General features: G+C 42.6%; 1 protein-coding gene across 2 annotated transcripts; it reads left to right on the top strand.

The window, feature by feature from the left end:
- The first annotated feature begins 359 nt into the window (after window positions 1–359).
- On the top strand, window positions 360–14,900 carry LOC147245860 (uncharacterized). 2 transcript variants are annotated; one of them, XM_086184774.1, is made up of 5 exons: window positions 360–487; window positions 892–958; window positions 10,651–10,718; window positions 12,735–12,777; window positions 12,914–14,900. In XM_086184774.1, exons 3-5 carry the CDS (start codon window positions 10,707–10,709, stop codon window positions 13,753–13,755), a joined length of 897 nt encoding a protein of 298 aa, XP_086040900.1. In that variant the 5' UTR covers window positions 360–487; window positions 892–958; window positions 10,651–10,706; the 3' UTR covers window positions 13,756–14,900. The 2 variants fall into 2 exon arrangements, with proteins under 2 accessions (XP_086040900.1, XP_086040901.1); XM_086184775.1 differs by lacking the exon at window positions 12,735–12,777.
- The last annotated feature ends 41 nt before the right edge of the window (window positions 14,901–14,941 follow it).

Here is a 14,941-nt window from a genome sequence, read left to right as displayed (position 1 = left end):
CCTGCTTGACCTCTCTCTGATGCAAAATCAGCAATGGTGAAGTCCAAACTAGAGTGACCGACTTCATTAGAGACAGCAAAGGCCCTGGAGTGGACCCCAGCCTGCTTACATTAACAGTGCAGATACAGTGTCGGCATGTATACAATGTGCTGCGTCACTCAACTATTTCTATCAGTAACCCTGCACGCTGCCAGCTGTATCTCGCCACTTTAATCTGGCAGTCACGTCTCGTAAAAATAACCCCGGCCCCCTCCGTTTCTCTCCGCATTTTGCTTTCACACAGACAAAGTCCTTGTCTGCACAGATCATGACTGAAAAGGGGTGTTGCTTTTTCAAGAGAGGGTGTAACCCACCAGCATGACTTTAGTTCTTGGACACATTTCTGTCTGTTGCTGCAGCTGTTTGAGTTTATTTGAACATGCTTTTTTTGGAATATTCTTTTAAATTACTTTTTTCTATTGAATATTATTTAAAGAGTCTGTAAGAGGTGAGTAGAATATAGTTTCGTGTGGTTTATGTCTATAGAAGTGAATAATATCATGATTGGTCTGTAAATATTGTCGAAGTCCATCATTGCAAGTCCTCAAATGACAATTACAAGTTTCTAAGTGCAACTAAAGAAAGTGTAGTTTTGGCATTTTCTGCGATGGCTGTGTTGGGTGTACAGATTCCATTACATTTTATCAGATATATTATGAGATGATCCATCATTGGGGCCATTATCTCTGTAAACTTGTTATATTCATCAACAAAATGTTTTCTCAGCTTGTACTTTAACTGCCCAATCATTATCCCCTCTTTCTGGTGACACGCCTCACCCACCCAGACAACAAAGACCAATTAGCACCAGGTGTCCCTCTTTTAAACTGTCCCTTTTTCTTCTGTTGCCAGGGGAGGCGTCACAGGCAAGCTGCAGAGGGACACAGAGGAAGAGGGGTTGAAGTCTGCACAGTAAAAGGTCTGTCACACCTTGGTTGAACATAATTAATTCCAGAGAAAACTTTATAAAAGTCAAGGAACTCTTCTTAAAAACACCAAGTTCGTACAAAAAGTCATTGCAATTTGAATTAAAATACTAGTTTAAGTCAAAGTGAGAAAATACGCTCAACATTTATGCCTTGATAAAGGGGGAACCAAAAAAAATTCACCTGCCAGCACTACAGGTATTTTATAGACATTTACTGTATATGTTATATTTGCATCAATCTATACAAATACAGCTATAGATGGTATTCATTATAGATTGGAAAATTATAAACGTGTTGCTTAACAGGTTGATCGCAAGGCTGTTTCTCTTGTTTCCAGTCTTTAAGCAAAGAGGCCTCCTCGTATGCACTTTAAAGCCATGAGAGTGGTTTCTGTCATTCTTCTAATCTGACATTTTTTTAAAAGGAAGAGAGAGGAAAAATAGTTCAATATAAAATCCCCTGATGATTAGGCCCTGTCAACTGTTTTCTGCAATACCTGGAGAAAACTTTTCTTTGTAAGTGCAATGAACCATAAAAGGTCAGATCTACTTTTTTGTTTTCGCTGTCCTCCTTCCTCCCCAACTGCCTCATGTTAGAAGTCGAGTGTCCCACCCGCATGTCATATTATGTCTTGTGACTGTTGCCAAACATGTGAGCCAACGCCTAGATCAAGTGTTCTGGGTGGGAATACTTGGACTTCATTACCACTCTGATTCATTCTTAGCAACATTTAATTTGTAAATACACTAGCAGAACTGTTCAAGGCTACATCCACACTGATAAGGATTTCTCACCATTCCTCAGGAACAAAAACTTCCTCAAGAAAAGACAACAAGGTTAGCATTGCCTGTAGTTCATTATCCATGCTAAACAGACATCTGGTGGATGCTGCTGATGACCACATTATGAGCCCCCCCCCAACACACACACACACACACACACACACACACACACACACACACACACACACACACACACACACACACACACACACTCAAAACAGTAACAGTTTCCAAACTTACAGTACAAGGGGGGCCAGCAGAGTTTCCAAAGGTTTTGAAAATACCGGAGATTAAATTTGTATGTGTGTGTGTGTGTGTGTGTGTGTGTGTGTGTGTGTGTGTGTGTTTTTGTGTGTGTGTGTGTGTGTGTGTGTGTGTGTGTGTGTGTGTGCGTGTGTGTGCTTGGGGTGGGGGGTGGGTGTTTGGGGTAGGGGGTCATGATTCATTTATTTTCTGTTGTTTTGATTTGATTCTCTTTACTTTTTTTATGTACAGTAACATGGTCCATCATGTCAGGTTAAAGGAGGATGCTGGTGTGATTTTAAAAAGAAGTTGTTGCTTCTCAATGTACCTTATATCAAATAATCGTGGCTCAACTTCCTCATATAAGTGACAATATTAATAAAGAAATGATCACACAAAACAACATTGTGACGTTAAGAGAGAAATATTGCAAGAAGGGAAAAGGTCATGACAGCAGAGGAGAAAAAAATCATTATAGTGATGTTAGTTGGGTTTTTTTCCATTGAGCCGTTATGCATCCCATTAAATACGATTCCCTGCGGGACTTACTCCGTTGACAACAAATAAACAACACATAACAAGCTCTTTGCTGTCAGTAGCCCAGTGGTGCATGATGCACTCTGCAGCGACCTCCCACACAAATAGTATGCAACACATTTCTGCTTTCCAACCACCCGTTGCCTCAGGACATGTGCATTGCCAGCAGCAGGGACAGCCTATCTCCACTTTTGTTGGATGAGTTTGACTTGAAGGTACTATAATTCCTCCTTTATCTTTCTGGCAACAAAATGTTAGGCAGAATTGTCTGTTTCTTCTACTTCATTCCAAAGGAGGATATGGAATTTTCCCTCTGATGCCACACAGTGGAACATGAATGGAGAGCTGGATAAATCATCAAGTCATGTAACATCTTACAGAGCAGACATACAAACATATATATATACTATACAGAAATATTCATGTGTGTTTATTCATGCTTGTCTTTTACTGGCTTCCACTATAGAGGCTTTGAAGTAATTTAACCCTTGGCAGTTAGTGTGAGAGCTCTGTCACAGCATGTGATGCACATGTTTGGAGTTTGAAGCTTTTGAAAAAAGGCATTGTGGGAAGGTGGCTGCCTTGTTGTTCCACTGCCTATAAATATCTACTTCCTATTCCTATGTAGATGCCACATTAGTATGCAACATCAACATGCTGCTGCTGTAAAAAAAATCTAAGTGTAGATTTCAGTCAGACTTTATGCCAAGGTCTTTCATGTAGCCTTTGTCTCATGGCTGAAAACACCAGTCTGCCTGGATACATATTTTTGTTTGAACCGACCTTTACTATATTCAAAGCTCAAATGTTAATTGGAACACCAATTACTACTGCTACTGCACTCATGATACTGTCTGGGTTGCTGGACTCTAACCCAACAAGCATTTCAGTTTTTACGTCAGCCCAGCTCATTGGGTATTCACTCTCTAGCATACTCAGCAGATGTCTGTTATTGGGAGTCCTTATCTTGTAATAACAAAATAACTTGTTATAATGAGGTCATTACCCTGCTATCTTGAGAAAAATACCTTTACCTTGTGATAATGACCTGAAATATTATCTCGTCAAAAGATGAAAAAAATTGTAATCACGATAATATCCCATTAGCATGTGATATAATGGCATTAAAAAAAATTAATGACAAGCATTGCCTCTCTCAACTTCCACACAAACCAATAAAAACTAGCTGAGCTTAATTTGCTAATTTCAGCAGATAAATCTGAGGGGTAGCAACAGCTGTAACTGTAGTTACATTTTTGTTGTAGCAAAACTGACTGGTTGGGTGGAGGTGACGGGCCTGCTTTTTTTCATCAATGTTTAAAATCAACTTCAGTTATGTCTAAAATATGACTATGAACATTGATCATGGCACAGATGGGCCACGTTAAATGAAACAGCTTGACAGTTAGAGCAAGTGAAACTAAATGGAGGAGGGAAATCTTCAGAGTGCACGAAGGGCACTTTACGACCTTTCAGATCAAATCAACAAACATTTTATTCTCTCTCTTTATCTTGCCAGACCTTGTCTTGTTTCCCCGTCTTGTCTGTTCATCTCCATCTTTCTCTCTTTCTTGATCTTTAGTTTGAACTTTTCCCCTGTTATATTCTCATACAGAAGAAGTCCTTAAGGGACAAGTTGCTCAGTGAAACAGCTCTGACCATTCGTCTTTCACTTGTCACCTTCAGGCCCATTCCTCCTCAGCAGGTTTAGAATATAAAATGGTTGATGTCCTGTGGTTTTAAGACTGCTTTGTATATTCTGTTAGCACGCAGATTAGCACACAAAAATTGTGCATGCGTGCATTTCTAAAGATGGACATAGATGCCAATATTGACCAGGACGAGGTCAAGTAGAGAGACAGCCTTGTGCTTGTTCATATAACACGTCCTCGTCAAGGAGGAATACACACACATTTACAAGCCAAAATTGCCCCCCTGAAATCAGCTATTCATTTCCTCCTTTTCCTCTGTTACAGCAGGTGTTGGACAAAGTGAGGAAGGGAAAGGTGCAGGTAACCCTAGTAGCCACATCCTGGCCAAAACAAACATGGTTTGCAGACCTACAGTAAAGTCTCTTTTTTTCTGGGATGTAATGGCCTCTGCAAGAGTGACCCAATTTCCTGACTTAATTGAGGAGAGACATCTTCCATTCGGCTCCTCAGAAGTGAAAGCTAGTTGCTCAGCCCCTGCGCTGGAGCATTTGCTTGGCCACAGCTTACTTCTAGAGCTTGTTGAGGTAATTCAGAATGCCGGAGCTCACTCACTCAGCGCTTTTTATTCATACAAGTGGAAAATATTTAAGTGCTTGTTTGCTGATTGGGGTGATGACCCTGTGGTTTACACTGTGGTATCAGTATTATTCTGTGCTTCCTTTCGCAGCCTGCAACAAAAGGAGTTTTCACACTCTTCACTGAATATTTTATTTGGCTGCCATCTCATTCTGGCATGTGGGGATGAAGGCAAGCCACCATGCAGCCATGTTCTGGCTTCACAATTTTTGCAGGCTGTGCATCGATTGCACTTTCCTGATCTCTCTCTCTCTGTTGGACTTGCAATGACGAGGGCCGTTTGAGCCTCTCAAGATGTGGGACTGAACACTTTATCACTGAAAACAGCCCTGTTACTAGTACTAGGGTCAGCAAAATGGGTAGGAAACATGGCAGCTGTGCATGTGCATCAGTCCTCCTTTGTATTCTCTCATGAAAATAGAAGACTCTGTGCCTTAATCTGAACTTTCAGCCTAAGGCTCTTAAGGCCAGGCTTAAGTCTACTTTCTACTGATCTGTGAGCTCTTTGGCCTCCTTTCTTAAATTTGGAGGAAAAGGAAAGGTTATATTTCTTGTACCTTCACGCCCTCTGTCTCTGTCGTCTTCTATGTGGAGCGCACCAGGATGTTACAAAGCTGTGCTCAACTGTTTGTTTATGATGGATGTCAGACAGCTGGCAAGGTCCTGTCTGAGGAGCATTTGTCAAGCTGGATAGTGGAGGCCATCACTCATACTCAAGTGCCCCCAGGGGCCTGAGAACACACTTTTGGAAGAAGTGTGGCTACTTTCTGGAAATTAATATTAGAAGTCTCAGTGGAGGGTGTGTGTTTGTGTGTGGGTGGGTGGGCGGTAGCATTTTTATTTATTTTTTATTTTTTTGGAAGAGGGAGATTTCACAGTGTTCACTATCCAAGTTTCATGCAAAAAGCAAGTTTGAAATTATTGAAATGAATGTCAATAAATATTTCATGATTTTAGAATCTGTAGGCAGCAATCAGTGCATCCCCTTAAGGTCAACTTCTCCCTTAAGGCTGATATGTTTTTCATTGAACTTCATATGAAATATGGAGCATGGACATCTCTTATTTTACAAGTTGCAACTTGTTTTGGCTTCTTGACACATCCTAGAGCTTTGGCAATTGTTTGGGAAGAAAACAAACATGACAACAATGGTCACATCATCCCTGTGCTAGCATGTACAGTTGAGATGTGAATTGTAGATCATGAATAAAAAAAAAAAAAAGACAATACATGTATTGTATTGCCACATAAAAAAGAACTCTCGAAATGAGGTTTTTAATGAATCAAATATTCTGTTTTAAAGGCTTTCCATTATTGTTTTCAATTTTGAATATATCATTTAGATATACAATTTAATCCATTTAATATGATAATGTCATTTATCTCTATAATTGCTGTAAAGCAAATGTATGAGAGCATGTCCTTTGACCTCCAGCAAACGTTCCACTTCACTGTGCAGGCTGAATGCATCTCATCTCACTCTGGGGTTGTCAGTCTTATAACACTGGGCTGGGGAGCATTGGGCCGGGAGAGTTTGGCAGCATTTTTCTGATTTTAAGAGAGTGCTTCAATTTATCAGTTTTTGGACTCCTAGGCTGACAGTGACGAGGACATAGAAGGTAAAAAGTCCAGATGAGCTGCTGTAATCACCATTAGCTTACCATCAGCTTCTATCTCCTCGTTGTCCCTCTCATGACTATGCCTGCCTTGAATCTATTTTTTCTTGACAGATAATAATTTACCATAACTAAGCCTTTGCATGAAGAATGGTCGTTTAAGTCAGGGTGACAGAATGGAGTCACAGCTGAGAAACAGCAAGACTTTGACTGAAATGACATAACTTTCATTCTGCATTTTGTCACAAGCAGAAAAAGGAAACCAGCAATGCAGAGAGAAGTGCTTCAAATGTAATAGGTGAGAAGGGCGAGAGAGGGTAGCAACCCACCACAAGGCAAGGCAAGGCAATTTTCTTTGTAGAGCCCGTTTTCACCACCAGTTTGTCTCAAAGGGCCGCACATGGCATCATAACAACATCCTCTGCCCTCAGACCCTCACATCGACTGAGGAGAAACTCCATAGAAAACCCTTTTAACAGGGAAAAATCTGAGAAACCTCAGGGTGAGCAACAGAAGAGGATCCCTCACCAGGAGGGACAGACGTGCAGTAGATGTTGTTACAGACAAGAAAACAGTTTACAATGCAAAATGTGGGAAACATGGAAATGTTAATCACAGCTGAAGAAGGAAGCTTCTGGAAGGGGAGGCAGGGAGAGCAAGCCAGCTTGATGGGGGACTGGATGGTAGACTGGTTCATGGAAGGGGAGCGCAGGCCAGTGTAATAGTAGGGAATAAGAGGGGGGTGTGGGGGGGGTGATGCAGGCGGCGGTTGGAGCTCTGGTGGATCTGTGGAAACACAGAGAGACTGCGAGACACCAAGGACAAACTACGAAGTGCAACAAGTAATGGTAATGACAGTTCCAAAAATGTGCGGGGAGGAGAGGAGGAGAGAGGGGGAGAGGAGAGTAGAAGAGAGAAGAGGAGAGAAGAGGAGGGAAGGGCTCCATGTAACCTGATGTGTCCCCCAGCAGTCTCAGCCTATAGCAGCATAGCTATCAATGGTTCAGAGCTACCTGAACCAGTCCTAACTGAAGGCTCTGTCATAGAGGAAAGTCTTAAGCCTGGACTTAAACGTAGTTAAAGTGTCTGCCTCTCTGACCCATGGAGAGATGCTGGTTCCACAGTAGAGGAACCCAGTAACTAAAGGCTCTACCTCCCAGTCTGTTTTTAGAGATACTGGGAGTCACTAAAAGACCTGCATTCTGGGAGTGGAGTGCTCTGGTGGGACAGTAGGGACTAATGAGCTCTTTCAGATAGGATGGAGCTTCATCATTGAGAGCCTTATAAGTCAGCAGAAGGATTTTGAAGTGGATTCTAGATCCTACAGGAAGCCAGTGGAGAGAAGCTAAAGTGGAGAGATGTGCTCTCCCTTCTTAACTCCCGTCAAAACCCTGGCTGCAGCGTTCTGGACCAGCTGGAGACTCTTTAGAGAGAATTTAGGACATCCTGACAGGAGAGAGTTGCAGTGGTCCAGCCTAGAAGTGATAAATGCATGCACCAGTTTGTCAGCATCACTCTGGGAAAGGATATTCCTAATCTTAGTGATACTGCAGGTGGAAGAAGGCGGTCCTAGTCACATGATTTATGTGGGAGCTGAAGGAAAGGTCCTGGTCAAAAATGACTCCAAGGTTCCTTGCAGTTGTACTCAGGGTCAAGGTGATGCCATCTAGAGTAGAGATCCGATTAGAGAGGTGTCCCTGAGGTGTTTAGGTCCAAACACAATGACCTCAGTTTGATCTGAATTTAGCAGTAAGAAGTTAGAAGACATCCAGGATTTAATGTCTTTCAGGCAGTCTTGCAGATTAGTAAACTGGCTTGTGTCGTCTGGCTCCATCGACAAGTAGAGTTGTGTGTCGTCCTCATAACAGTGGAAGTTGATCGAGTGCTTCCGTATTATGTCACCAAATGGGAGCATGTAAAGAGTGAATAGCATCGGTCCTAAAACTGAACCCTGTGGTCCACCATATGTAACTCTGCTGTACTCTGAATAGTCATTATTAACATTAACAAACTGAAACCTGTCAGATAAGTAGGACTTAAACCATTTTAGGGCAGTTCCAAGGTAAGGCAGTAAGCATCAACAAATCAGTAAAATATACAGTTGTAATGATAAGGAGGGTACATGGGGCACGACAGAGAACTGCAGGGGGTATGTGGGAGTTTAAAAAATTTGTGATAATTTTGTGATGAATAATTCATTTTCTAAAACTGAATTCAACCATTCAATTTCTGTAAATCAGAGCTGCTGCCTTAACATCAAGTGGTGCCTGAAATTTTAAGCCAAGCAAAACTGATGTCATTTTTGCTGTGTGAGTATTTCTTCAGGCCATAAAGTAACAATTTTATTACTTTTATGATATAAATTTATACATTGTACTTCAACATTTTCAGGTGTCACATGGCGAATCGGGTCTCTAGACCACATTTGACAAACACTCTATGTTAAGTCAAGTCAAGTCAGTTTTATTTGTATAGCGCCAAATCACAACAAAAGTTCTCTCATGACACTTTCCAAGTAGAGCAGGTCTAGGACCACACTCCTTCAATGAATTTACACCCAACAATTCTCCATCAGCAAGCACATCCTGCAACAGCAGCGACGAAGACCTTCCTTTTAACAGGCAGGAACGTTGAGCAGACCCAGGCTCAATGGGGACGGCCTTCTGCTTTGACCGGTTGGGGGGAAAGAGAGCAGGAGAGCAGGGCAGAGAAAAGACAGATCATGGAGAAAGACAGAGATAGAGAAGGAAAGAGACAGTGGGACAGAAATAAAGAGAGAGAGAGAAGGAAGAGACTGATGGACAGACGGGCACGTGAGCAGGTGGAGCTACGGGTGGCAGCTTGAGCCTCTTCAGGTCTGCAGCCTCCTCCAGCAGCACCCGGGATCTGGGATAAGGGGAGCCCGAAGGCTCAGCAGAAGAAGACGAGTTAGTAACACATATGAGTATGATTTATAAATGTGACACATATAGGAGGACAGAGAGGGAAGAGAGGAGGAGAGAGAAGCCCAGTGCACCATGGGAGATCCCCAGGCAGTCTAAGCCTATAGCAGCATATCTAAGGGCCAGCCTAAGTAGTCCAACTATAAGCCTGATCAAAAAGGAAGGTCTTAAGTCTGCTCTTAAAGGTATAGACGGTGTCTGCATCCCGGACCGAAACTGGGAGACGGTTCCACAGGAGGGGAGCCTGATAGCTGAAGGCTCTGGCTCCCTTTCTACTTCTAGAATCTCTAGGAACCACCAGTAACCCTGCATCCTGGGAGTGAAGGGTTCTAGCTGGATAATAGGGTACTATGAGCTCTGTCAGGTATGAAGCAGCCTGACTGTTGAGGACTTTATATGTTAGAAGGAGAATTTTGAATTCTATTCTAAATTTGATAGGGAGCCAATGCAGAGAGGCCAGTCCAGGAGAGACATGGTCTCTTCTACTAGTTCTCGTCAACACGCAGGCAGCAGCATTCTGGACCAGCTGGAGAGTCTTTAGGGACTTATTGGTGCAGCCTGATAGGAGGAAATTGCTGTAATCCAGCCTGGAAGTGATAAAAGCATGGACTAGTTTTTCTGCATCTTTTTGAGACAGGATGTGTCTGATCTTAGCAATGTTTCATAAATGAAAGAAAGCAGTCCGAGAAATTTACTTAATGTGGGAGTTAAAGGACAGATACTGATCAAAGAGAACTCCCAGGTTCCTTACTGTGGTGCTGGGGGCCAAGGTACCCATCCAGGGTACTGATCTCATTAGATAGGGTGCACCTAATATCACCACGAAATGAATACATCAGTGTATTATAGCACATTTCCTTTATTAAGCTACACTGACAGCTCAGATAATCATCAATAATTTATTGAATCTCTCTGTCTGTGAGTATTCATATTTTTAGTATTTTTTTTGGGACCTCCTTCGAAATGAGATGCTGCATCTCAAGGGGCTATCCTAAATAAATTGAAATTGAAATAGTGTGAGAGGTCAATCACCAAGTATTCAGTGGTTCCCATTGGTTGACTGTTGTTCTGCGTCCTCCCATCTTCAGAATTCAGATCCACCAAAGAGAAAGAGAGAGATGTGTACCTGTTTAGCTTATAAAGGAAGACATGAGATTGCAGGAGAGGCAAAAGAGACCAGGTAGAGGAAGGACAGGCTTAGTGGGCTGTGCTGCTACTCTTATCATATATGTTTTTTAACACGTGCTACATAAATGTGGTTGGTTTTTTTTCAGTGAGGGTCACTTCTCCAAACAGATGGCACAAAGGATGTTTCAAGAAAGTGGGCAAGATGGTCGGTCAGGTGAGTCACAGAAATAGCTTGCAACATTCAGCTGTAAGTTCTACATATATGACTGGCTAACACTGTGGATATCTGATTTTGCTTCAAAGTTTGGTTGAGTCCTCTGAAGTGCAAGTTAGTCCTTTTAATGTAAAGTTGGAACCTTTAATTACTTTTACACATCAAATACAAACTGTCCTAACAGACTGACATGTACGTGGTCTAAATGAAACACAGTTTATTTTAGCCCATTTTATGACACTAGCGCAGGACCCTTTGTCCGAGGGGTCATGGGTTGTGAGACATGAAAAAACCTCCATGATAATCTCTGACTTTGATCTCATTCTATAATGTCAGTCAGTCAATTCCACGGTTCTCTGATCTCTGACTGCTTTGATCAGCACATCAAAGCTGTCTAGAATCATGTATTTGAGCTCTGTATGTCACTTTCAAAGCTCTCTCATGTCAGTCCATCATGTATTGTGATGTTGTTAAATCTGTTTTGTCCGGTGTTCTCAGTCAGTCGCTCAGTCCGCCATCTTTAAAGCTCTCTTATTTCAGTCTTACATCTCAAAAACTGAAATTCCAAACCCCTTTACACTCCATATTTATAACTTAGTGTTGCGCTTCCTTGGGGCACCAGTAGTGCACATGGGAAATTGGACATTGATTGGATAAATGGTAGTTGAGATCATCTAGTCATAGATGTACAGAGATTATTTTCATCCCATCTGTTAATGAAGAGCACAGAATGTGGCTGAGAACTTTGAGAAAGTGAGTGCATTTGATTTCTGACAAAACATAAAACCCAGATTGAGGCACTTTGTAACTATTTGTCTTGGCAGTGCTGGAGTAGGACTATAGTACTAACAATAGTAACAGAGATCCATCCATTTTCCATACTGCTTACCTGTTAAGGGTCACAGGGGGGCTGGAGCCTATCCCAGTTTACATTGGGTGAAAGGCAGGGTTCACCCTGGACGGGTCGCCAGTATGTCGCAGGGCCATCAGGAGCAATTAGGGGGTGAATATCTTGCTCAAGGATACTTCAACATCGTCACTGGGAAAAGTGAGGATCAAACCAGCAACCCTTCAGTTGCTAGACGACCACTTTACCTCTGAGCCATGCCGCCCCTCTTGTACCCCTTTCACACTGAAAAACGCATGTCTATGCGGGTTTTTGGACCCGTGTTTGCTTGGCAATAGGTCGCATTCAAGCTTCCAAAAAACCCGGGTCTGAACTCCCACTGTGAGGGCTGCGTGCTTGTGTTTTTCCTATCTTTTATGTTATCGTGCTGACAACATCATCATTACACATAAACGTGTGCCGGGACACTGAGAGGTAAACAACCGACAGGATAGACGTTGTCAAGTCGAACGTTTGCGTTGTTGTTCGCGGGACATCAACAGGAGGACTGATCTTATGGCAGAGGCCAAAACTTTATTGAGAGATGAGTGGGCAGCGCTCAGCCCAGCTGAAGTTTTTTTCTTTTTTCTTTTTTTTTTCCGGAGCTTCCACGATGACAGCTTGACAGGCGACACAGTGACAAAATCAGGACGCGACAGGAAGGTCATGTGAAACCTGAGACAACGCGGGTTGCCCTTTTCACACTGCAGGCGAGCCGAGCCAAGCCAAGCCGCTAAACTCCCGGGTTGCTTGGCAAGTCGGTTGACGCGGGTCGAAATGCAGAGTCGACCCTTTCAGAGTGCTGAAAAACCCGCGTTGACCCGCGTCTTTGGTGCTGTGTGAAAGGGGCTCTAGAAACAGAGATTTAAGCAAAAAATAAAATCATACTCTCTTTACTCTTCTCTTGTAAATGATGTACTCTTTATTTAATGTTGCAGTGTCCAGCCTTGAGGGTTCAACTTAATGAGACTTAGGTGAATGGCAGGAGGACAATGTTATGTTTGGTTAATGTTTTATGCCTACAAACCATGCTGCTTATTGCTCATTTTGTCTGCCTCTGTTGAATATTTTGTCTGGATACGGTAGTCACATAAAGCTCTAATCTTGACATTTTCCTTTTAATAACACAGGCCGTTGATGCATTCAGTAGCAGTTTCATTAGACATACAGAAAGTAAGCACCTGATGATCACCTAAACTTGAAACTTAAGAGTTTCTCTCACTAAAATCAATTGTTATCCAGTTGTGTTTGAATCATACAGTACCTTCCATGGTTTTTAAATCACATTCTCTTGTACCTTTTATTGCAGTTCTGGGAATGTTATCAGTGCAGGTGGAGAGAGACCCAAAGACGGGCGCCACCATTATCCGGTCAGTAGCCCCTGTGTCCACACCAGCTGATGCTCCAGTCGCTAACACTGTCTTCGATGATGGCAGGAGAAGTATTCATACCGTTGGTGGGTTGGGAGATGAGCCCTCAACTGAAGAGCTCGGGCAGATCTTGAGTGTCATTGATGGGGTTGGGATGAAAGTGTTGTTAGATGAGGTCACGGTCACACCAAACCAAGCAGAGATGGAGAACATAGAAGTTTACAGAGTTCCAGAAGAGAAAGACCAGTCTTTTTCTGCCTGCCATGCTATGTCCAAAGAGAACGCACAGTTACACAGCTCCAGAAACGACGACTTGAAGGCTCAGCTGGAGATAGGAAATGGTGGTGGAAGTGTAGACATCGAGGATGGCAACAACCCAGATGGAAACATGATGATGATGAGAGACACGGCAGGAAAAGAAGTTAACATAGAGAATCATAATTTGGAGGAAGGCCCAGTTACTCTTTTGTTCCTGGGGTACGCCGAGGCTACAACCAGTCCCGGTGGTGAGTGCCAGGAAGATATGATCCCTGTGGAACGAGTGATCATCACTGAGGATGGAGAAGAACATGTCTTGGGACCACAGTCAACAGTGGACAATGTGGCAGATCAGAAGTCCCAACAAGAAGTATTCCAGAATATTCCGCTGGATGGAAATGGTGCTGGAGTTCAAGTCCAGGGAGATCAAGGTGACAAAGAATTACATTCATCTTCAGTCACTACAGAGGAGGCAGCAGGTGCTTCCAAGCGTAAGACCTGTCAGTGTTGCTCTGTCATGTAAGGAATGATTGAAGAAAGACTCCCCTCGTCTTAATCACATCATTGCTTAGATTTTATACTCGTACACTTTCCATTAAACTCTGTATGCTACATTGCCACTGTAATGACTGCTTTGAGAGCCCAACGTTTGGAATGGTTTCGGACACACACCACTTCCTTTGCCAAAGAAAGAGACATTTATGATGGTGAACATCTTTTGCAGCAGCTGTGAACAGTCTATGTTCTAGCTCTGTATCAAAAGCCACTTCTGCCCCCTAGGGGATAAAACTGAGTATTTCCATATGCACTCCTTCTGGCTTGCTTCTCAACAAAAACACCTTCTTTTCTTTTCTTTTCCTTTGGTATTCATTGGGTGCCTTCTCAGCCAAATAAAAGATAAATGTTTAGCAGGTTGAACTGAAAAAAAACAAAGAGCAGATGGGCAGAACTGTTCACTATTTACTTTTTTACAGCTTCAGACAAGGATTTTTCAAACAGTAATCGAGATGTAATTTGTGTTTAAAATTACTGTCAGTTTGCAGATTGTACTCATGTTAAGATTCCTTCAAGAGCCCCTGAGTATTTGGGGTAATTTTTTATGCAGATATTTTTTTTAATCAAAAATCCATCCATCCATCCATCAGTTTTTTTACCGCTTATCCTGTTAAGGGTCGTGGGGGGCTGGAGCCTATCCCAGCAGCCTTCAGGCGAGAGGTGGGGTTCACCCTGGATGGGTCACCAGTCCATCGCAGGGCCAACACATATAGACAGACAACCATTCACTCTCACAGCCACGCCTACGGTCAATTTAGAGTATCAATCAGCCTAGACCCCTCTTGATGTCTTTGGACTGTGGGAGGAAGCCAGAGAACCCGGGGAGAACCCAAGCAGGCACAGGGAGAACATGGACACTCCACACAGAAAGATCCTGTGCTTGAGCCAGGGCTCGAACCCAGTGCTAACCACTGCACCACCATGCATATAAATATATAAATGCTTGATTTTTGGATGGTGAAAACTACATTTTACCATTTATCTCCAGCATACTACTCTACTAATGAACTGTATTTGCACACTTTAAAATGTGTCTGTGCAAAGGGAGACAGGTAGATTACTGTGTATCTAAATGTGCTTTTTTGTAGACTTTTAAATCTGGATTGTGTATTATCTCCCTAATAAAATGAAATAAAAACGAACTTCATATTCCT

The sequence above is a fragment of the Aulostomus chinensis genome, chromosome 18, assembly GCF_037954235.1.
Source record: "Aulostomus chinensis isolate RoL2024-O1b breed Wild chromosome 18, RoL_Achi_v1.0, whole genome shotgun sequence".
NCBI lineage: Eukaryota > Metazoa > Chordata > Actinopteri > Syngnathiformes > Aulostomidae > Aulostomus > Aulostomus chinensis.
The sequence above is the reverse complement of the archived record's forward strand: the minus strand, read 5'-3'. Positions and strand labels throughout refer to the sequence as shown.

Bases quoted from the DNA above. Each gene is read 5' to 3' on its own strand.
- LOC147245860 (XM_086184774.1), top strand. The intron at 12,778-12,913 runs GTAAGCACCTGA...CTTTTATTGCAG, and splicing joins TTTCATTAGACATACAGAAA to TTCTGGGAATGTTATCAGTG.